The sequence below is a fragment of the Manacus candei genome, unplaced genomic scaffold (assembly GCF_025592945.1).
Source record: "Manacus candei isolate 608988 ecotype Guabito, Panama unplaced genomic scaffold, ASM2559294v1 h1tg000077l, whole genome shotgun sequence".
Lineage (NCBI taxonomy): Eukaryota > Metazoa > Chordata > Aves > Passeriformes > Pipridae > Manacus > Manacus candei.
In genome coordinates, this window is record NW_026138125.1 from 6,591,176 (window position 1) to 6,612,575 (window position 21,400).

The window sequence follows — 21,400 nt, forward strand, 5'->3', positions numbered from 1 at the left end:
CCAGTCCTCCAGCCGAGCCCGGCGGCCGCGCCGCGTGTTGGGCTGTCAGTCCCTGCGCTTGGAAAAACACTGTGACCGGTCAGGGGATGGAGGGGACAGCCCGGCACTCACACACTGTGACTGGTCAGGGGATGGAGGGGACAGGGACAGCCCGGCACTCACACACTGTGACTGGTCTGGGGATGGAGGGGACAGGGGCAGCCCGACAGTCACACACTGTGACTGGTCAGGGGATGGAGGGGACAGCCCGGCACTCACACACTGTGACCGGTCAGGGGATGGAGGGGACAGGGACAGCCCGGCACTCACACACTGTGACTGGTCTGGGGATGGAGGGGACAGGGACAGCCCGGCACTCACACACTGTGCACATGTCGGGCTGGAATGGACAGCCCGGCACTCACACCCCGCACATGGTGGGGCTGGAGGACACGGCAGCTTTGGCTCCCTGCATGAGGCAGTGTCTCCGCACTTGTAGCCACCCCCGGAGTTATTTAACACCGATGTTCTGTGCCGCTCGCTGTGCGTGGCGTGTCAGAGGCGTCAGCTGGACCCTTCGCGTGAAGTGCTGGACCTTCAAGTGTTATTTCTAAGTCAGCCGGCGCGTGTTCGGGTTCGATATGTGATGTGTGTTCTTCCCGTAGTGTTACGGGAGGGAAAAGCTTTTGTGCAGTTAGGTAAACGTGAGTTTCCGGGGTTTTTGGTGAGCGGCAGGACAGCTTTGAAAACGCTTGCTTGCTTTCCGGTGTCCTCCCAGCGTGCTGGGTCTCTGAACACCTTTTCTGTCCGAACGAGGTTTATTTGGTGCTCCTCGGGGTTGTATAAGCTCAGAGGCTGTCGCCTGATGTGTCTGTACTTGCAGGCAGAGCCGATAGTAAAGGCACCCTCCCGAATTTCCTCAATGAATCCGTGTCTCCGCCTCAGCCAAACCTCTGTGCCTGTGGATTGGCTTTTCCGAGGTTGCAGCTGTCAGAGGAGGCTCCGTGCTTCCCTCCTTGGTTTTACTCACCTGACTGGTGATACTAAAAGCAATCTGTTTTATCATCGTGGAGTTTTGTTTTCTTTTCCTGTTTACTATGTCTAATACACTGCGATCAAAGCTTCCAGTAATTCCCAAGGAGTAACTCTGCTAGGATCTGGGATTGGAGTTAAAAGGAACAGCGTTGTGGTACTAATGAAGCAATATTGGAGACGAATTTGGTTTTCTCGGTCTTGAAGGTCTACCTTGCAGTGCTGTGTTTGCATTTAATATCAACGCTAATTTTTAAGTCTTATTGTTACTTTGATAAATCATGTTTTCTTTTAAACCTGTCAGTGGAAAATTGCTGTAAGAGTTCAGGCAAACCAGCTGCTTGTGGGCTGCTTAAATAACTGAGGAGATCAGATTTAGACTTCAGTAAAACCGAAGGAGCACTGTCCTAAAAAGTTGCTTTTCTGTGAGAGTGAGGTTTGTTTCCTCTGCACTGACATGTGGCTCTATTTGATATATTATGTAATAGTTCCGAAATGAAGTGATGGAAGCAATGTATAAGCATAGTGCTTGATGCATCAGCCAGGCAAGATTATAAATTCTGCTATTCATAGATTATTCAGATTATTGCCATGGAGTGATGGTTTCAGTCATGGGGTTGCCCTTCTTCCAGCATTGCAGAGATAATTCTTTAATGTAGTTTTTTTGGGGGGGTGATATATAAAGCCCTCCTAGGCAAGGCTGTTGTAGATGACAGTAAATTAAATATTGGAGAAATAGCTAAACAGTTTTAATTCACAGCAAATACTGCTGTGATCAGTTTGATGTATTTTGAAAGGGACTTTTCAGGGGGGAGGGGTCTCTGCATCCTCACTTCTGACATCTCAGTTGCTCGAGTGTCTCAGGGCCTTTTTCTAGCTCAGGTTTTTGCTGGGGTGCATCTCGTGAAAGGTGTTTGAACCCTCAGGGGAGCTGCTGTTTTACACTTGCTGGGTGGAATCACACAGGTCTTATGACACACTGTGCTCTGGGGTCACACAGCACCTTCTGGGCTCTATTCCACTGGAAATAATGATTATTTACACATTTGCAGGATTTCAGATGGTTCAGAGCAACATGCCTGTCTGTTCTTTACAACCAAGTTTCGCTGGGACAGGCACGTGATTTAATTACTTTGTGATTGATCTTTTTTCCTATACAGAGGTGCAGATTTCGATGCATTTATTCGTGATGAATATTCTGGAACTATTTCTATACAAGCATCTGAGAGATTTACATCCACTTGCAGCGTTTCACAAACGAGCAGCTCATTTCTCTCACTCGGGGGTTCCAGCTGTGAAAGAATTAGGTTTCTCTTCTGCGGCGTGTTTATATTACCAGTGTTTATAATTTACTCCAAATTAAACCCGGGGAAGAAAGTTGCGTGGGTTTGTTTTTAAACTCAGGTGAGACGGGGATCACTGTTAAACAGAAGCAGGAAAATGTCCTTTTGTGAGCTTGGGCTTGGTTTTTCTGATGAGTAAGAGTTGTGTTTCTTAATGCTAATGAATTGTTTTGGTGAGAAGGGGGGTGGAAATTGCAGTATAGATAAGCCCCGGTTTTGTTTCTTATCACATCACTGTGTTTTTTATTTGAGTACATATTACTGGAGATTGCTGAGTTGCACGTTGTGGGGAGGAAAATGATGTTTAGGAATGAGGCAAATCCAGGCTGAAGGCGCTGGGAAATGAATTTTCCCGGGTTGGGAGAAGCTGAAAGCGTGGTGGGAATTGATGATCCCGGGATTGCCTGGGCAGAGCTGTCTGAACCTTCCTCCCAATCCGTGTTTGAACATCCATTCACTTACAGTTTGGCATTAAGTTAGAGAGGGAAAGTGTCCGAGTTGCAAGTTAAGGATGTGATTTGATGCTTCTAAAATTTTGACAGTTCCAGTGAGAAGGGACTTTCTTAGTGATCACCTCGGGATGATCTGTCTCTGACCGTTAAATATAACATTCAATTCTGATTATTTTGACAGGCTGCAATCAGTTAACTTGCATTTTTTCCTTGCTTTCCCCTCGGTTTGTTCCCTCTCCACCCCTTGGTTCATTCAGTTTCTGCTGTAACACTGGAAAATAAAATGTTCATCCTCTGGCTTTGAGGCATCCTGGAGCTGGTGGTGCTCCTGAAGCAGCATATTTGTTATCCCTTCAAAGCAGGGAGCTTTTAGCTTTGCACAAGGCATAGTTTTCTTGTTTGTCAAACAATCCATAATGAATATTTTCTTTTTATACAGTGAACTAGGAAAGCTCAGTCAGGAGGACTTTGAAATATATGTGCACACACACGCAAGATCATTAATATAATGGCAGTGCTTATTTGATATTAAAAAGAAAGGTTGAACCCTCACAGTTGCTTACCAACAAGAACAAAGCAGCAGCCCGGACACCGGGGTGTAAAACAGGAGGTCAGCAGAGGACAACTCTGCTTCAAACCCATGCAAATGTTCTGTAAAACAGAAATCCCTCAGAAAGACTTCACGGAAATCTAAGTAAGAAACTCAAAAGATTTATTTCCATGCAAAACCAGGTGAAATCGAGACAGCAGGAGAGGAATTTTTTTTTTATTAGAATCAACTGGCTTATGTATTGGGGAAGTGCAGTTTCCAGGTTAAGTTGTTTCTCAGTTTGGGTTCAGCCCCTATATTTATTTATTCACTCTGGGTGTGTTTGGAGGCTGCTGGGATTACTGGAGTGCATTTGGCAGTAGGGAGAGGGTTGTGACCTCTGCTCACGGAATTCTGAGCTTCAGTTTTATTTGAGATCCCTTTCCCTGCCTTCAGGTCCTGTATTTTCCTCTCTCCCTTTGAGACCCATTGTGCTGTGCAGCGATGGTCCTCTCCAAGTGCACATTTCGACACGTTATTTCAGTTTTCAGCTCCAATCCTCGGTGCTTTCACCCGCAGCGTATTTTTTGTGGCAAACCCAAACTTCCTCCCAGTCCGGGGCTGGTACTTTAACATCCTTTGGGATAACGGTGTATCGGGATTAACACCGAGCACCGCCGAGCTGTTAAACCGAGGAGCTTTGGCTTTAATTTGTTGTGGCTGAAGTTAAACGGTGCAAAGATTTGCTTCTTAAACCTCCCATCTCCCGAGCAGTTTATTAGGGCTTATCACATTAACACCTATCAGCAAACCTGCAACAACTGCTCGGGAGCGGCGGCTTAGCCCGGGACAAATGTCACTGATCTCCGAGGTGTTTTTGAGTTGCAGCAGCAGGGGCATTCTGCGTTTTGGGGTCTGAACCATAAAGTGGGGGGTGAAAGCCCGTTGTGGGGCAGAGGATCATCCCCTGCTTTCCCCAGGAGCGCGTGGGAATGGTTAGAAAGCTTCGGTGTCATCCCGAGGTTAGATGGGTTCAGCCCTATCTTAACACCACAGTCCTAATTTAGATAAAGGGGCATTTTTGCTGCGGGTCAGAGGCTGCTCGGGGTCAGTCGGGCTGGGAGATCTGTCCCGACTCCTCCGAGTCCCTGCAGGAGCACAATGGGATGTGCCCGCCGTTAATTAATTGAGTCACACCTCGAGTCGTTATGCAGGAACTTTCCCTTGTAGGTAGGTTTCCTGGGATGAGGTGTCATTCCACGACAAAAGCTTAGGGGAGCACTTTGGGATCTGCCACTCTGCCCTGTTTGGCTCAGCTCTGGGACACCTCAAACGCAGGGAGCAGTTGTTCCTTTTCCTCGGAATTAAATTGGAATTAAAGAAGAAATACCTCGGGTTCCCTTGGATGTTTCTCCTGCTTGGCCAAACTGAGCAGCAGAAATTGGTACGATTTCTGTTTTGACTGAAATCAGGTGAAATGTTTGAATAATTAACATCAACAGACGTTAAATCTACTTTTACAGTAACCTCTGGTTTTAATTATTTTTCCTAAGAAAGATCATTTTGGCTGGTGCTGGACGTTCAAAAGGTTATTTGTAATTTATTTTGCCAGCAAGGTTAATAAACTTTGTTTATACTTGTGAACAGTTACGTACCTTAATATATTTATCATTCTAACAGAAAAAGACAAATAACACTTTTAATATTTACATAAGCCTTGGGTGTCTTAAAAGCCACTGGTGGTGAAGATCAGTTGTAGAACTGAAATTTCTTTAACAAGTAGAGAAGAACTGGACCAGAATATGGAAAGGTGTAAGAAATAAAGAAAATAATGTTATGAAACTGAAAGTAACATCAGTATAGAGTGTCATAATTTTACATTTAATTTCATCAGTTCAACAAAATAAAGTATTTGGGAATATACTACTTAAAAGATTTGATTTTTTCATCCAGTTTGCAAATTCCTACTTGTTTGTATAAATAATCACTATGTAGTTATTATTACACTGAAGGTGTTGGGTTGAAATACTGGCCATGTTCACAAAAGAAATGCTCTAAATATAAGGAATCTGAAAAAAAAAAACACCCAAACCTGTGTTCTAATTTTCCCTAATTGACTTTGGTGCAAATCTGATTGTGATTAATACATTTCCACCCATAAAAGCCTAATTAATCCTCTGGTCTCAAGTTGGGATGCTCAGCACTCCCAGCGTTGTCTGTAAGGTGTATTTTTCTGTCACCTCCTGGTGAAGATGTGCTCAGCTTGACTTGTAGGGCTGTTCCCAGTTCATTAAATGCCATTTTCCCCTCAGTTTTCCATATCAGTAAATTCCTGTCTCATCCCATCCCCCCGGGACGCCCAAAGCAGTTGATGCAGAAACGCTTCCTCCCCCTTCTCCCCGGCTCTTTTCTCGTGTTTACATTGGAATTTCTGATTTGTTGTGCCGCTTTTCTGGCTGCACCTCACACTTTGGGTATCTTTGGCCGGTGGGAGTTGCATAACAAAAACTGTGCCTGCTTTGAAGCATCCTGGTAATTGTGATTCCTTGGATATAAACAAAACACTGGGAGTTTCACTGGGATCCGGTGACTGGATAAGGGACAGAGACACTGGTTGAGAAAGTAATAATATATATATTTTTTTTTCAGTTAAAGGTGTTTAATTTAAAATGGAATTTTGTAGCTGATTTTTAATAATTTTAATTTCTCTCTATGTGTTTTAATTTTTGTAACCTTTTCCTAAGTTGTCCAAACTTTAGAGCCAATCTGGTATATTTTTTTTTTTTTAAATTATAATGGAGTGGATTTCTGTGTGATTTGTCAGATCTTCAGCCCTCCAGGTTTCATCACTTCAGTGATGAAACACCATTTATTTAAAAACCCTAAAATACAAATTCCCTGCTGTTGGTGTGTGTGTGCCTTAAATCATAAGAACTTTGGATGTTGCTCCTGGAAGGAAAATGTTCCACGTAATCCAGGGTTAAATGCAGCGAGGGAGAGGTACCCTAATCACCTGTCCCAGCTCCTGCTGGACACTTTCCAGTTTTCCCTCCTGGTGATTCTTCCTCCCTCGTCTCCAGGGAGTTTTGTGACTCACAGTCACATGGAGGTTTGGATGTGTGGAGCCAGGAATAAACTGAATTCAGAGTCTGTGTCTGAGATTGTGTTTAATACAGGGGAAAGCCAGATCTCACTTCTCAGTAAACATACATTGCTCATAAACTACCAGAAGCAGCTTTTCCAAAAGGATTTCTTTAATAATTGAGTTTTGTTTGTTGTTACAACAATTTTATTTTTAACGATTAGTTTATATTCATGTTTTTGTTGACTGGGAACTCGTGCAATTAAATGTAGCTTTAAAATACAGTGTTCTGGTTGGTGTGAGGTTTTGACAGTTCATAGACAGCAACAGTTTTGTTTCAATATGTTCATCAGTAGTGAAAAATCATTATTTATAGGGCTCAGAGATTGCTCATCTTCTCATACATTACTGCTGTCCCACTCAGGGTGGTATTTGGGATGTCTCACAGTTGTTTTGTGGGGTGATTGAAATGGCATTGTTTCCTTTTTGTGAATTAAAGTTATGCAGGGGATTTGGTTTTGGTTTGGTGCTACAGGGGTGACTAAAGGAAATAAATGGTTGTGATCTGTGCTCATCTCACTCCCCCTGTACCTTCACCGGTGCCTCTAATTTCCACTCTTATTTCCCAGATTACTTTAAAGTGCTTAAATGGCTTTAGGCTGACTGCCAGAGGGGAAAGGAAGGCATTCCTGGGAATTGTTTGGGTCCAGAGTGGATTTTAACTCATTTAGATACACATCTCCTATGCAGACCTGTCTTATCTGGGCACTGAGCTCAGCCCGGGCTGTTTGAGCCTCCAGCAGCTCAAACCCTGAGATAACAGCGAGGTGATGGGTCTGTAATCAGGTCATTGGTATGTAAAGTAGGCCCAGAATGGCTTGGCTTTGGTTTGCCATTGCACTGGCATTGCTTTGGGGAGTTGCAGTTGGTTAATAACTGGGAAAGGGAAGAAAGTGATGGAAAAGTCGTTGAATTGTGGAATGGTTTGGCTTGGAAGGGTCCTTAAAGCCCATCCAGTCCCACCCTTGCCATGGGCAGGGACACCTTCCACTAGCCCAGGTTGCTCCAACCTGACCTTGGACACTTCCAGGGATCCAGGGGCAGCCACAGCTTCTCTGCCCAGCCTGGGCCAGGACCTCCCAGGGAAGAATTCCTTCCCAATACCTAGTCCAGACCTTCTGTCTTTCAGTTTAAAACCATTCCCCCTTACTTTGTTGATTTTTTTTCTGTTGACATATTAGTTCACTCACTTCTGAAATAATAAAAGTACTTTAGAGTAGCTAAATAATACCAATCTCACCCATTCCAGGGACCTGTGGGAATTTTTAGGATGGAGTGGGACAATTTGATTCACTTTTCCCTGCCTGCCCTCACTGAGTCAGTAACAGCATCCCCCCCTTAGTCCATTTTTTGGCCTAGAGTCAGAATTCACCACTCTGGAAGGCAAGAGTGTGTCAGGTGGTTCTTGTGATTATGTTTTTCTTCTTTTATCATGGTGGAAAAACCTGATACAGCCAAAAGTTATTTTATGAACACTTTCCACTTGTGAGCCTTGTGCTTCTTGTGGGTTTTCTTCAGCTTCCTTCCCCTGGGTGTTGGAAGCTCCTCAGGGAAGCTGAGAGGAGTTTGTCCTATAAATGGTTTGGGTGCACTGGTTGCAGCTCAATATATGGATTTTTATGGTTTGCCCAGTGCCCTGAATTAATTGATAACTAACACAGCCTTTTAAGGGGACGCCCTGTGCAAGAGGAGACAGCTCTGATTCCTGACTAGATTAATTCTCCATTGGATCAGCAGGAGAATATCTATTATCAACTTTGCCAATCACTGAAATACTTGTGTTTCAAAATAAACTGGAAATTTATTTTCAGCCCTCAGGGGTAGAAATTTTCGTGGTGCCCAGACCACAGGAAGCAGAGGTTTCCTGCTCTAAATATGTGTCCTTATTTCCATTGACTGTTTTCCATCTCAGGGCAGAGGGAGGGGAAAGAAAGGAAAACAGGGCTGTAGGATTGTGTGGGATTGGAGGGGTTAACTGCAGAAGAAAGCAAAAATTGCTGCTTGAGTTGACACTTTTTCTCTTGAATATCTTTTATATAAAATAGTGTGTGTGCAGAGAGGGAATAGATGGGGCTGAGGCTTCCAGAGGGAGGGAGAGGCTTCTGACCAAATTAGCTTTGGAGCTTCCTGACACTTCCCTCCGAAAGTGTTGTCAGGAGGTGTTACTCGCCGTGCCTGAGAGCTCTGCAAGATGAGTCTGCACATTTCCAACCCAAATACTCTGCTTTTTGTCTCTGGATCTCTGCATTAAATATAAAAATGTCAGAGGATTTATATTTCCTAATTTGAATACGATGTTAAGCAAATAGTCTTTAGTACATTTTGCTTTGCTTTGATCCTGGTCTTGATGCAGGTGTGTTGGAAGGCTGACTTGGCCTAGAAATGGCTTATTTTGGGTAGGCAAAGCTGTTGATAAATTCACTTTTCCACTGTGCTTGCATGGAGTTAAAGCCAAGTGAAGGTGGTGAAATAACTTTCTAAGGAGTTGTAGCATCCCTTGCATGGTGTGGTTTAATGGAATGAAGAAGGGAACAGGTCCATTTAATCCTAAAGGTTTGTCTCCTAGGGATCTGGATCCAATATGGAATTGCTCATTGGAGTTGGATGATCAAGGCAGATCAGCTTTGCAGTGTGAGGATGGTGCTCAGCCCTGGGCATCTCCAGCCAGGCTCATCCCAAAATCTGGCACAGTTATTTGAAGCACCATGATCTCTGTTTCTAAGAGAGAACGTGGGGGTGGCCACAGGGAACTTAAAGATTAAGGAAAAACCAAACTGGTCCACAGGATCCAAGTGCTCTGGAGTAGCAGTGGAATAAAAGGAAGCATTTCTAGTGGGTTTGGAATGAGATGATCTTCAGGGTCCCTTCCAACCCAAACCATCTGGGATTCTGTTATATTGGTAAATACAGTTCTAATGGGTAAAAATAACATTCAGTGTTGATCACTGTCTCCCTTAAAGCTTAACAAAAATAATATTTAGGATCTTTTGATTTATTACTGTTGCTGAACTTTTTGTTCTAGTGAAGAAACTCCCAGAGAGAAAGTTCAGGAAGAGCATGAAATCTCTGTGGTGTTCAGGGATGAAAGGACATGGCAGGGAAGGTACCTCACTCTGAGTTGGATTTTAAGCCTGGTTCTAAACGTCTGGTTCTAAAAGCTGAGTATTTTTAGGTACCAGTGTTGTAGGATTTGTTGTTGTTGTTGTTCTCCCTCTGAAGAAAACTGGAAGCAAGGATTGCAGCATCCCAGAGCTGTGGCTATTCTGGGCTGAAGCTGGAGTGCCTCCCTGCCAGCCCTGTGCTGAGTCTGTCAGGTCTCTGCTGCCCGAGCTGGGAGGTGGAGTGTGAACCTGCTGGGAGCAGCTGCTCTGCTGCCTCTCCACAGGGAATGATCCCTGCAGGCAGGACAGCCTGGCTGCCCCAAGGAAAACAGGCTGGCACGGAGGGATTTGCTGGGAAGGGCTCTCAGGGTGGGTGTTGTACAGGGAGGGAGCTGTGCCCAAAGTGTTGGGAGAGAGCTTTGGGATGGAGCTTTTCCCTTGGAGAACGCTCTGGTTTAATATATAAATATGCTAAAGCAGCAGCATTACCTACACTAAACATTTAGATATTTCTAATGCTGTTGTTGAAGAAATAGTCCAGTCTGAGCTGTGTTTGTTTGGAATCTTTTGGTCAAACTGATGAGAAAGGTCTGGATGTGCTTTTCAAGGAATTAGTGGGCAATAACTCTTTGACAGGTGCTCCTTTTTATCCCCATGGCAGCACATTCTGTTTGCTGTCAGCACTGGTTCCTCTAAAGCTTCTTTATTTCGTGTGAGACCTCTGGAGCTGCCCTACTGCAGAACAGAGTACAAGTTTAAAATATGATTTGTATTTCCAAACCATGAGAAAAGATGAAAACTGGACCAAAAGGTGTATTGGTATAGCAGGGAATAGATCTGTCTGTGAAAACATTTTGTCGTGTTAATAAAGCCATATAAAAATCTTCTGGGTTTAAACAGAATTGTTTCAGGAGTTAAATTTTATATTTTCTTTAACTTCACGTTCAGCACAAAGATTTGAGGGTTCTCCTCAAATTTTAAAATCTACATAGTTTATCTGTCTCTTCTGGAGCTGTGCTGTTTGAGCAGTGACAGCAGCACTGCTGAAAGCTGGAATTTCTGTTTGAAAGCTGTGTTATGCTTGAAAGCTTTTTATAGTAAACCAGTACTAACACCTATTGTCACATTTGCCTTGGGAGCTCTTTGTGTTCTTACTACAGTGCTACAACAACTGAGAAAATCTGAATTACTCATCGGGCTGTGGAGCCAGAAGGTGTTTTGAGTTTTGGTTTCTGTGTCTTTCACTGCTTTTTTCTGAAAGTTGAACCTTATTTACCTTATTTTATAACGCTCTTCCCTCTTACTCTGCTGTCCCCAAACTGCTCAGAGTTATTGAGGAACCCTAAATCTGTCAGTGTGTTGCCAGAGTGGCTGAAAGCTCTGGTTGTGAAGGAGAGGGAGAGGGAACTGCCCGTGGTGCTTCTGGCAAAGTGGAGTTAGTACATCGTGGGAACAGGTTACTGGGGAAACTGGAAGTTTTCAGGACATGGACATGGAAAACAGCAGCTCTGTGGTGTTGACTGTTGAAAGGCAGCTCTGGGGACATCAGCTGAAAGCAGCCCAGTAATGAAACAAATGTTCTTGAGCTGAATTACTCAGCACTGCAAAGCTCTCCAAGACACACTGTAGTGGTGGAGTGACAGATTTACTCGGTGTGTAGTAACTCCAGCAGATCACAGCAGCTCTTGGATTGCATGCTTGTCTTAATTCTAACAGCATTCCCTTGGGAGCCTGATGGATTGATTTCGTGTTGCCTCATCTGCTGCAGGAGATTCCCGAAGCTGCTCTTCCACTCGCTGATTGTTATGTTCCAACTCTGCAGAAATCACATTATTTGGGTTTCTGCAAATCTTAATATTTAAGAGGGGATGCTTTATTAAATATCACGTACATATTTTCAAAGGTCTGTTTCCCTTCACTACCCTTTTTATAAGTACAGTTCTGTGGAATTACAGGGGAAGAAATCCTGGTTTGGGGAGAGTTTCCCAAGTGTGTAGCACAGTGCCTGGGTGCCAGACTGCCGTGGGTGCCAGGCTGCACTGGAGTGTGCTGTCAGCCCTGGCCTCTTGGAGTGTTAAATTGTGCCAGAGCAGGATATAGACTGGCAAACCCTTTTTTTCCCCCCTTTTTTTGTTTTGTTTTGTTTTGTTTTTTCCCAGCACTTAGGGGTGGGAATGGCTAGAGGATAACCCGCAGCCCCTGGAATAGGCAGGGTAAAGTTGCACAGGGCTGAGCTTCTATTTCAAGTTGATGTTCTGCTGTGCCATCCTCCCTCTCCTCAAATTTTGGGGAGGAACAGTGAAAGTCTCATTCTCCTGTCAGGCTCCTCCTTCCACTGGTAGTTCATGTGCTGGGACTCTGCAGTTTGCTTTGGTTTATATTTGATTTACACACGTGGAAAACTTGGTGCTTAACTTTTCCAAAGGGCTGTGTGGATTTAAGGTCTTGTCCTGTGAGGAATTCCACTCTTCCTCTTTCCTATACACACAAAAGCCTTTTGGAGTCTTGGCACGGGGTGCTTTTGTAATGGTTTGAAGTTTAACATGAATATTCATGAAAAGCTCTTTAGGAGAGGAGTTACAGGTTGGCTCTGACTTGCAGCAGTAGATGGGTTTCTCCGAGTTAACTGATAAAATTATGTGTGAAAAAAATCTTTGTGGAACACTACATTTATTGTGATCTTGATTTGACTTCAAGTGATTCTGTGGAACTTTGTGATTTCTGTCCCATGAGAATAAAATGAGGTGATACCTGTTCAGGGAGTCCCTGCTTTAAAGGTGTTATTCTGTGAGAACTGTTAAAGAAAACAGGCCAGTAAGGATTGCTGGGCAGACAGGAATGATGAAATTTGCTATTCTTTTGACTTTATAATCCTTTAAAGGCCTGATCTTGCATATGTTCTCTTTCTGAGAGGTTTGGGTGGGTTTGGCTTTTACCAGCCCTAATTTTCTACCGCTGTGTCGTTTGAATGCCTTTTTCCCAGCCTGGTGGAAGGGGTTGTCTGAACAAAGGGTTCTCTTTATCCATTTGCAATTCTGCTCCTGCACTCATTGCACCTCAGAGTCCCATCAGTCAGGAACCCCAGGGAATGCTAAATGATGGGGAGAAGCCCTGGGAGATGCTGCTGTCCTGTAAAATCCAGCAAAGCCTCAGCTCCGTGATCTGGGTGTCCCGTAGGAGGAAGGACGACTATCTTTGTATGGACTTCACCCCCCTGGTACCTAAATAAACAAACCCTTGTGTTTTCCTCTGCAGGAACATCATTTGCAACGGGCTATCTCAGCACAGCAGGTCTTCAGAGAAAAGAAGGAGAGCATGGTTATCCCAGTCCCCGAGGCCGAGAGCAATGTCAACTACTACAACCGGCTGTACAAAGGAGAGTTCAAACAACCAAAGCAGTTCATTCACATCCAGCGTAAGTTACCAAACACTGGCCTTGTTGTGTCTGCCTGTCCCCCTTCATTTAACTCCAGGAACCTTCAGGCAGGCCCAGCACAAAGTTGCTGTAAAATTAAGAACTCACAAATCCCAGGGGGATTTGTGGATGTAAATTCCGGTATCTTCTCAAGTTCTGGAAGGGTTTCAGGTGAATGTGAGGGTTTTCCTGCTGTGTTTGTTTTGGGCTCTGTGCTGATACTGTGTGTCCATGTACAGCCTTATCCTGTCTGTTGGGTTTCCAGGAGTGTTGATCCAGCCTTTTTTCTTGTGTTGTTTTCCTTCCTAATCCTGAGAAGGAATAGCTGGACCAGCCTGGCTGCCTCCTAAGTGCTTACACTGATGCAGGGAGTGGAAGAGAGGTTGTTTTGCTCGAGTCTGGAATTCCTGTCAGCTCCAAAGTTCTATATAAATGGAGATGAATAAAACAGAAGAGTTTTTATAATGAAACCACCCTTCATTCTGCTGCTCCTCACAGAGTTCCTGCAGGTCAGGGCAGCTGTGCCAGCTCTGGAGTTGAAGCTGTTCCCTATAGCTTGGATCTGTTCTGGGCTGGGGGGGACAGTTATTTTTCCCTGAGGTTGGATAAAAGTGAAGAATTACCTTTAAGCAGGAAACTCTGAGCTTATTTTACAGCTGAAACCAAGTATCATTCTGTATGAGTTTAGCTTGCTGTGTCTTAAAAGATCTAATTAATGTAAACTTGTGGTGGCTGGATTAATGTAACACTTTTTTGGTTGATGTTCTGCTGACAAGTGACACACTCTCATAGTTAATTTGTTCCTTGGCACACAAACCATGTTTGTACTTTGCAGCATGTGGTTTAGGAGGTTGTTTTGTGCCTTGGACTCCTCCCAGGAGTTATCTTTGTAGCAAAACTTTGGATTCAATTATTGCATCCTTGCATCATTTCCCACCAACACAGTGAAGTGTCCAATTTATTCCATGTATTTACAAAATAGGAGATTTTTGGAAATAACGTGCTCAGGGTCCTCTGTGATACAGTAGAGACCACAGTGGTGATGTGAGAAATGAGGTAAAGGCAATTAATTATTTCTCTCCTTTAACAGGAGAAGCAAACCTGCAAGAAAGGCAGGGTGAATTAACTGCATGAAGCTGCTGATTGAGGACTGTGTTTTATTCTGTTCTTTGTTGCACATTGCCAGAAACACTGTGAATACTGTTAATAAACATGTCTAAAAGTGTTAAATGTATTACACCAAAATGTTCTTTGTCTTGTTGAGACTCACAGTCTTTCTGGACAGAATTACAGGAGGTATTTGAGCTGAAGATAAATATCAGAGACTGCTCCAAGATAATTTTTCTCACAGATGCTGGTTGGAGTAGGTGAGATACAAGGCAGCTTTAGGCTCCATAAACTGCTTAGAAATTCTGCTTTAATGCTAAAAGCACAAAAAGCCACAATACCCACTTTGGCCAGGGGAATTACATAAACTGATGTCAAATGCCAAGAGGCCACATACTCTAATCCATCCCTACTGGTGGTTATTTCTGGCAAGTTAAGTTTTGCTGTTCATCTGGTAGCCCAAGATTTGAATATTTTTTTGCATTCTTTTATTTAGATCGGTGGTTCAAAGCAGAGAAAAACCAATTTCTTTGTAAAGCCTGGGATTTGTGATTTGTGATTAAGCCTGGTTGGCCTCAGTAGCTCAGCTCAGTTGAGCTGAATGTAAAGCAGAAACCTTTGAACTATTCTAATTATTCCAGCATGCTTAATAATTTTCCCAGAATGTTTGTTAGTGCAGTAACATGGAGATGGATTGTAAGTTATTGACATGTAGGGTAAGTTAGAACACTTGTACCTTGCTGGAATTACAGCTAAGGGGGTGTAAGAAAGTATTTTTTTGTGAGGTGAACCTCTGTATTTATCAGTTTCCAGGGCATCATTGCTGGTGTTGGCACAGGCAGGGTGGAAGGAACGTGGTTTGCTGGGGAGGGAATAAGGAAACTGCTTCTTCCAGTGGTAACTCGTGCCTGTGGCAGCTTCAAATGAGTGTGGAACCACAGCCTTAATTTAGTTAGCTAAATGAAATTAGTTCATTTAGTTGAGCTAAACCCAATTCAGTGTAACTTAACTGGAAAACAAATTGCATTTGTGTAAGTTGGTATAAACTCAGCTCCTAAGGGAGCTCCAGTAAACAAAAGCAAGTCCCTGTGGCAGGTCCTGCTGTCAGGAGTGGCTGGAGGGGCAGAGGGTGGGAACTGGGAGGTTGGGTTTGCAACAACAGTCAGCAAACCAGCACATCCTGGGCATTCCTAGAGGGAACTCTGTCCCTGGAAGAAGCTCCAGGAATTCCTAGAGGAAGCTCTGTGCCTTGTAGAAACGTGGAGTGTGGAGAAATGCAGATGTTTTGGATGAGAAAGGCTGGATTCATCAGTCAGCCACGGGAATCTCCCAGGAGTTAGCAGGGGTTGTCTTTAAACTGGCAGACTGGTTGTGGGACTGCCAGGAGCAGCTCACCTGGAACAGGGGCTGGTCCTTCACCAGGTCTTGCAGCTCCAGCTGTTCCCATGGCACAGGCAGGAACACGGGGGTGATGGATGATCCCATAAACCACCCGAGTCTTGTGATGGCTTTTGAAGCCAGTGAGCAGCCACAGCTCCAGGGTGAAAAATGGCTTTTCCTGGAACAGTTGCAGGTCACTCAGTGCTTGGGGAAAGAAGAAAACATGATTAAGGTTGTCACTGGAAGTGTGTTTTGAGGAGCAGTGGTAGATGAACTCCAGGGAAGGAGGACACTTCCATGGGTGTCCAGAGCTGTGACAAGCCAGCTTGGGGTTGATTAACTCCAGAGGAGGAGTGGGAGCCGTGCATTTCCTGAGGGTCTGACACCTCCAGAGGCTGCTGAGACTTTGTGCCCATCCTGTGCACAGGAACAGGTGGGATCAGGTACTGCTTCCATCCCTTCAGTGCCATGAGCCTGCAGGCTCCCTGTAACCCCCCTCTCTTTGAAAGGGAATCACACTGATAGCTACAGGTCGTGACAAACAGCAAGAGAACATTGCTGCCAACAGGAAAGCATTGCTACAAGGCTGGAAAAGTGGGCTGTGTGACAAGGGCTACTGCTGTTCTCACAGTAAGGAGGGGGGGTTTTGTTTCTGGAAATGAGACTGGATTTATTTGATGTGTGGTGATCCTGGCAAGTACATGTTGGATGCCTTTTATCTTGTCCTCTTGATTATTTGTCAAAATGCTGAGCAGAGAGAGGGAGGGACCTTCCTGCTTCCAGCTGAGGTGCACATGGTGTCCCTGGAGGTGCTGGCAGTGCAGGAACCTGCCTTCCCTCTCGGAGATGGAGGTCTCACCTTCCCACCACTCATGCTCATAAATGTGTTCCTGGGGGTGGTTGGTCTTTTAAGGTGCTTGTTGATGGAATAGTTGGGCTTTTCCTGTTCTTTTAGCTGGTCTTAGTGTCTCCTGGTTGCCTCTCTCCTGAGCCTGGTCTGATTTTGTTCAGGAGGGTGGTTCAGGAAAATGGATGGTTCAAGACCTCTCAGTGACTTTTCTTTTCCCATTGTGGGAATGAGGGCGAGTTCACTGGGACTGCTCACAGTTTATGGGTGAGCAGCATCACATCCTCTCTGCCACAGGGATCCTCCTGCTCACTGATCCTCTGGCTTAGAAAAATTCATTTGAAACTTTTTGCACACAGGGGATTATTGAATTATCTACTGTGGAATTGCTGTTGGGTTGACATCTTTCTGGTGCAAGACCAACATCTGTCTGAGGGCAAACAAGCAGTGCCTTTTCTGGACTTTAGTGGGTTTCTGTGCTTTCTCACATCATCTCTGAGAATAAAACACCTGATTTTTGGAGTAGAGATACCTACTGTGTTCTAGGAGAGCTCTCCTAAAATAATGGGAATTATTTTAATAATGGGTCTATAGAATTCTGGCCGCTTCCCTCGAGCAGAGTTGTTTGGATGTGATTTCCCAGTGCACATGAGGGCTGTAGGAGTTTTGTAGGATGGTTTGGGGGCAGCAGAAGCTTCTGCAGTTTTCTTCCTGGTGAAAGTGGCAGTTAATGTTCTAAGAGGTTGTGGAATTACAAACTGTAGGAGAGTGGAAGTTGGTACCAACCATCATTCCCCAGGAGAAGTGTGAGCTGCCAAGGCTGGACTTGCCTGGGAGGGCTCTGAGGAGCTTTGCAATTCCAGTAACAGGTGGAGTCATGTCCTCAGTCCACATTTAAAAAGGACCCCACAGCAGAGCCTGGAGCAAAGCTCCCAGGGGCTGAAGATGATCCCTAAAAACTGGTTTTGTTGAGCCCAGCACTGATTTTTGGCAGGCACCTCAGCGCTATTTGGCTGTTGAGCTCCCTGAGCAGGGTGGTGTGGCAGTCACCCAGGTACCATAACAATCCCTCTTCTCTCAAGTACATAATCCTGCCTGCTGATGTGTTTAGTGCTGTTTTACAGAACTAACAATTAAAAAAAAAAATCTGGGTCAGCTTTCTCTCCAAGTTTTTGATTCCTGCCACTGGAGAGGCAGGATCTGATGTTCTGAGCTGCAGTTTAAGTCTAATATCCAGTTAATTGTTGGAGAGCTGTGGGTCACGTGCCCAGTGACCGTGTCTTAAATAAACTTGCCATGCAACTTGTATTATTGAATTAATAATATTAATAATTCTACTTAATTCATGGTTACAGCCCGTTATTATTAAATTATTCTCAGATAAACTCTTAAAGTGTGTGTTAAACCAGAGAACACTCTGACCAAGTGATGTCAGGGTTGGTACAGTTGGGCAGTGTCTCCTCTGAGGTACCAGGTTGAGCTGAAGATGGTGAGGAGCTGCTTTTTGTCTGCATCTGGCTGAGTTTCCATGCACAACCAAACAGATAAATACTGGTTTAGCTCATTTATTGCACTGTGTTACAGAGAGGGTGGTCTTGGGCTGGGCTGAGGTGTGGGAAGAATATGCTGCTTAGCACCTGACTCTGGGAAAGAAAATGCTGTCATTTGCTTTAAAGATGTTTTTTAGCAGTTTTCTTTTGCTCCTGGTCTTCCAGGTTTTTGTTTTAAGGTTCAGCTCAGTAGCAGAGGTTTTATGAAGTCAGCACTTTGGTGTAGCCACGAGTTCAAAGCATAAAGATAAGATAGTGCTGTTTGTCTAATAAGAATAGAATATATTTCAACAAACACTCCCTGTTGTTGATACTGTAACGTGCTGATTGAATTATTGGGAGGGTTGGAGCTGGTGTGTCACCTCCTCAAGGTTTTATTAGGTGCAGTTAATGTTTCCTATTAAGAATTCTTAACTGTCATATGCACTTTGTTTGTATTTATTGTAAAATTTCATTTCTGCTGTGTTATGTGAATGGTAACTTCCTTCTGTTTTTAGTAGGACCAGGAGTGTTGTCCAATATGGAAAATCATGAGCACAGTTTGTAATAAAGAGATGAGTTTTGCTGAAAAGTTGGAACAATATTTGGAGAGTGGGGGAATACTCAGACCCTACATCTAGAGCTGACTTCAGTCTGTTAAATATTTTGAGGCTCTGGGTTTGCTGAACAACTCAAAAATGGGCAGCTGAAATGATACTGGAACTTCAGTGTAAATGCTTTTATCAAGTCTGGAATAATCTTATTCTGAAGGAGTTGTATTATAACAACATTAAGGAGCATCTTTGCTTTTGTTTTGCAAAGATATATTAAAGTTTCTCTGCCTCTGGTAATTTTTCAAACTAAAGTTTTTTCCTGGCACCCCTTCAAACCATTAAAAATGAAACTCCTTGGATTCTCTTCATGTTGGAAGTCAGAGACAACTTCTAAGTGCTCTTTGTTACATGGGCAAACTTTTTAGCCTAAAGAAAGGAGTGTTCTGGCAGAGATGTGCAAACCTGGAATTTTATCAGTCACTTTTGTTGTACATTTCTGTATCTCCAGAGCGTGTGATTTCCCAAACATTTCAATTCTTGCCGTGTGTATTTTGATTTCAGCCTTTAATCTGGACAATGAGCAGCCAGATTACGATATGGACTCCGAGGATGAGACCCTACTGAACAGGCTGAACAGGAAGATGGAAATCAAGCCACTGCAGTTCGAAATAATGGTTGACAGACTCGAAAAGGCCAGTTCCAGTCAGGTATTGTGGGAAGAAACCACTGAGTTTTGTTGGTTATTCTGGTAGGAGGGTTCTGGGTGGGTGTTTGGGTTTGTGTTCTACTCCCAGCACATGCACAGAGATCACACTGCTGTCTTGTTGTCACAGTCAGTATTAGTAATTTAGAAAAACAAGGTGGGGAGGAAGCTTTTAGGGGGCTGGCTGGGGAGAGTTGGTTTTAAATTTTAATTCCATGTTAGAGAGGACAGCTCCCAACTCGTTTGACCCGTGGTGGTGTGGAAGAAGCTCGTGGTGATCAGGGGGTGAATGGATGTGTGTGAGATCTGAATTCTTTGTTTCACTTGTTTCTGTGGATGTTGGCTGCAGGTGATTTTGGAAGATTTAGAAACTCCAAAAGCACAGAGAGCAAACCAACCACTTGTTCAGGTTGGGCCCTTGCAGTTCCTGCTGCCCAGAAGGGCACCAGTGTCTAAGTCAGATCCTGAGGGATTCCAGGAGAGCAGTATCTCTCTTAAACCCCAAAATATTACTCAAAATCTGCAGCTGAGGAAACAGTTTCTGAAAGGCAAGTTTGAAACAGGTGGAGTTATTTCTCCCCAGCTCTGCCTTGGTTCCTCAGCCTGATTTAGTTCAGTGCTGTGTGTCAAGAGACCAAAATGTCATTTTCTTACACCTTAGAGCAGCTTTAGAAAGGTAAATCTTTACCTTTAATGAGGTGAAGATTTCTTACTATGCTAAGAAAATGGGATGTGAAGGAAAAAATTAGGGAGTAGAATAGATGATACCTGTTGAACATGCACTTGGATCTCTTAGGGCTCTGATAGAAACACCCCTGTTTTGGCTTTCAGTTCAAGCCACTCTGCTTATCACTTCTCAAGACTTAATACTCATCCTCCTTATGCTGCTTTCACTTTGCATTGCTGGAATAATAAAGTTAAATTTAAGAACTGGAAGATGCTTTTCAAAGTTAAAATATTACCAGAATATAGAATTTTCTCTGTAGATAAAAGCAGCTCTTGCTGCTTTTTAATTTCAAAACTGAAATTATTTTTAAGCAATATTTTTCTCTTTTAAAAGCAGTTCAATGTTTCTCTAATTCTCCTGTAGATTGCCAAGGTTTTATTCTACTCTGGCAGGAATTAGCACATAAGAGCAGTGGTTGGACTTAAGATATCTTTATTTTGCTGAAATTTATTTTTTTTTCCTGGTTATTCTAAGATTTAAGCTTGACATGTTGCAAAAGTGCAAATTTAAGTTGTTCAGTTGATAAGTTTTCAAATTCTGGGGAAGTCATACTAGAACAACTATTCTGTTTATTTAATGAATGGGTTTAATGATATGAGCATGTCAGACTAATGTGCTAGTTAGTCAGTGATGGGGTTTGCATTTATTTTGGGTCTAATTTCCATATAAAAAGCTGAACATAAAAATAAAAGTTATCTTTAAATTTTCTGTGTACAGCTGCCTCCTACTGAAATAACTTGCCCAAGAACTGAACCAACTTTGTGCTGTAATGAACAGGGATGTTCATTATCCTTTTCTATCACCAAATAAACATTTTTGGGGGGGGGAAATTAAGAAATAAGTTCACTCAGAGTATATTCTCTCTACAGTAATTTATCTTGTAGGGGAAACCAACATTAAACTGCATTAAACATTAATAATGGCCAACCAAGAAACTTTTTTTTTTTTTTAAAGAAAAACTAGTGAGATTAAAGTAGTTCCTAAATCATGATCTGCAAACTGTAGTAAGTTATTTATATCCTGTGCTCGTAGTTTTCAGATTTCATGAAAGATGGATGAAGTTCTGGAGTATTGTAGGGAGGATGTGATGATGCTGGCTCAGGAAATTTGGGAACTCTGTAACTCAGGAAGAACAGCTGGTGGCTTAAGTACTTCAGTGCACATGAATATTTTTTACTCTTGTGCTAGAAAATAATGAAGTTTACTCCGAAAACGTACCAGAGGTGTGAGTGTGTGGTGGCTTTCCCTACACCCCCATCCCAATTGCACCTTTCCCGTGTTCTCCTGCAGCTTGTGACACTTCAGGAGGCCAAATTGCTGCTAAATGAGGACGACTACCTGATCAAGGCTGTCTATGACTACTGGGTGAGGAAGAGGAAGAACTGCCGGGGGCCTTCCCTCATCCCCCAGATCAAGCAGGAGAAGAGGGACGGCTCCACCAACAATGACCCCTACGTGGCCTTCAGGAGGAGGACTGAGAAGATGCAGACCAGAAAGGTGACTTGGGTTTGTCCCTTGGAATCCTGCAGGGATAGGGAATCGTTTGGATCCCTGTCCAGG

General features: G+C 43.6%; 1 protein-coding gene and 1 long non-coding RNA gene across 2 annotated transcripts in view; one reads left to right on the plus strand and one right to left on the minus strand.

Annotated features, from left to right (window-relative positions):
* LOC127481214 (uncharacterized) overlaps positions 1 to 21,400 on the minus strand; it is a 228,311-nt gene that overhangs the window by 84,191 nt on the left and 122,720 nt on the right. The window lies entirely within an intron of this gene.
* The window catches only part of EPC2 (enhancer of polycomb homolog 2), a 39,692-nt gene that overhangs the window by 1,269 nt on the left and 17,023 nt on the right, over positions 1 to 21,400 (plus strand). Inside the window, exons 2-4 of the mRNA XM_051810158.1 lie at positions 12,834 to 12,993; positions 18,972 to 19,117; positions 21,131 to 21,337. Of these exons, the coding sequence (XP_051666118.1) occupies positions 12,834 to 12,993; positions 18,972 to 19,117; positions 21,131 to 21,337 (513 nt within the window). The remainder of the gene's footprint in view (positions 1 to 12,833; positions 12,994 to 18,971; positions 19,118 to 21,130; positions 21,338 to 21,400) is intronic.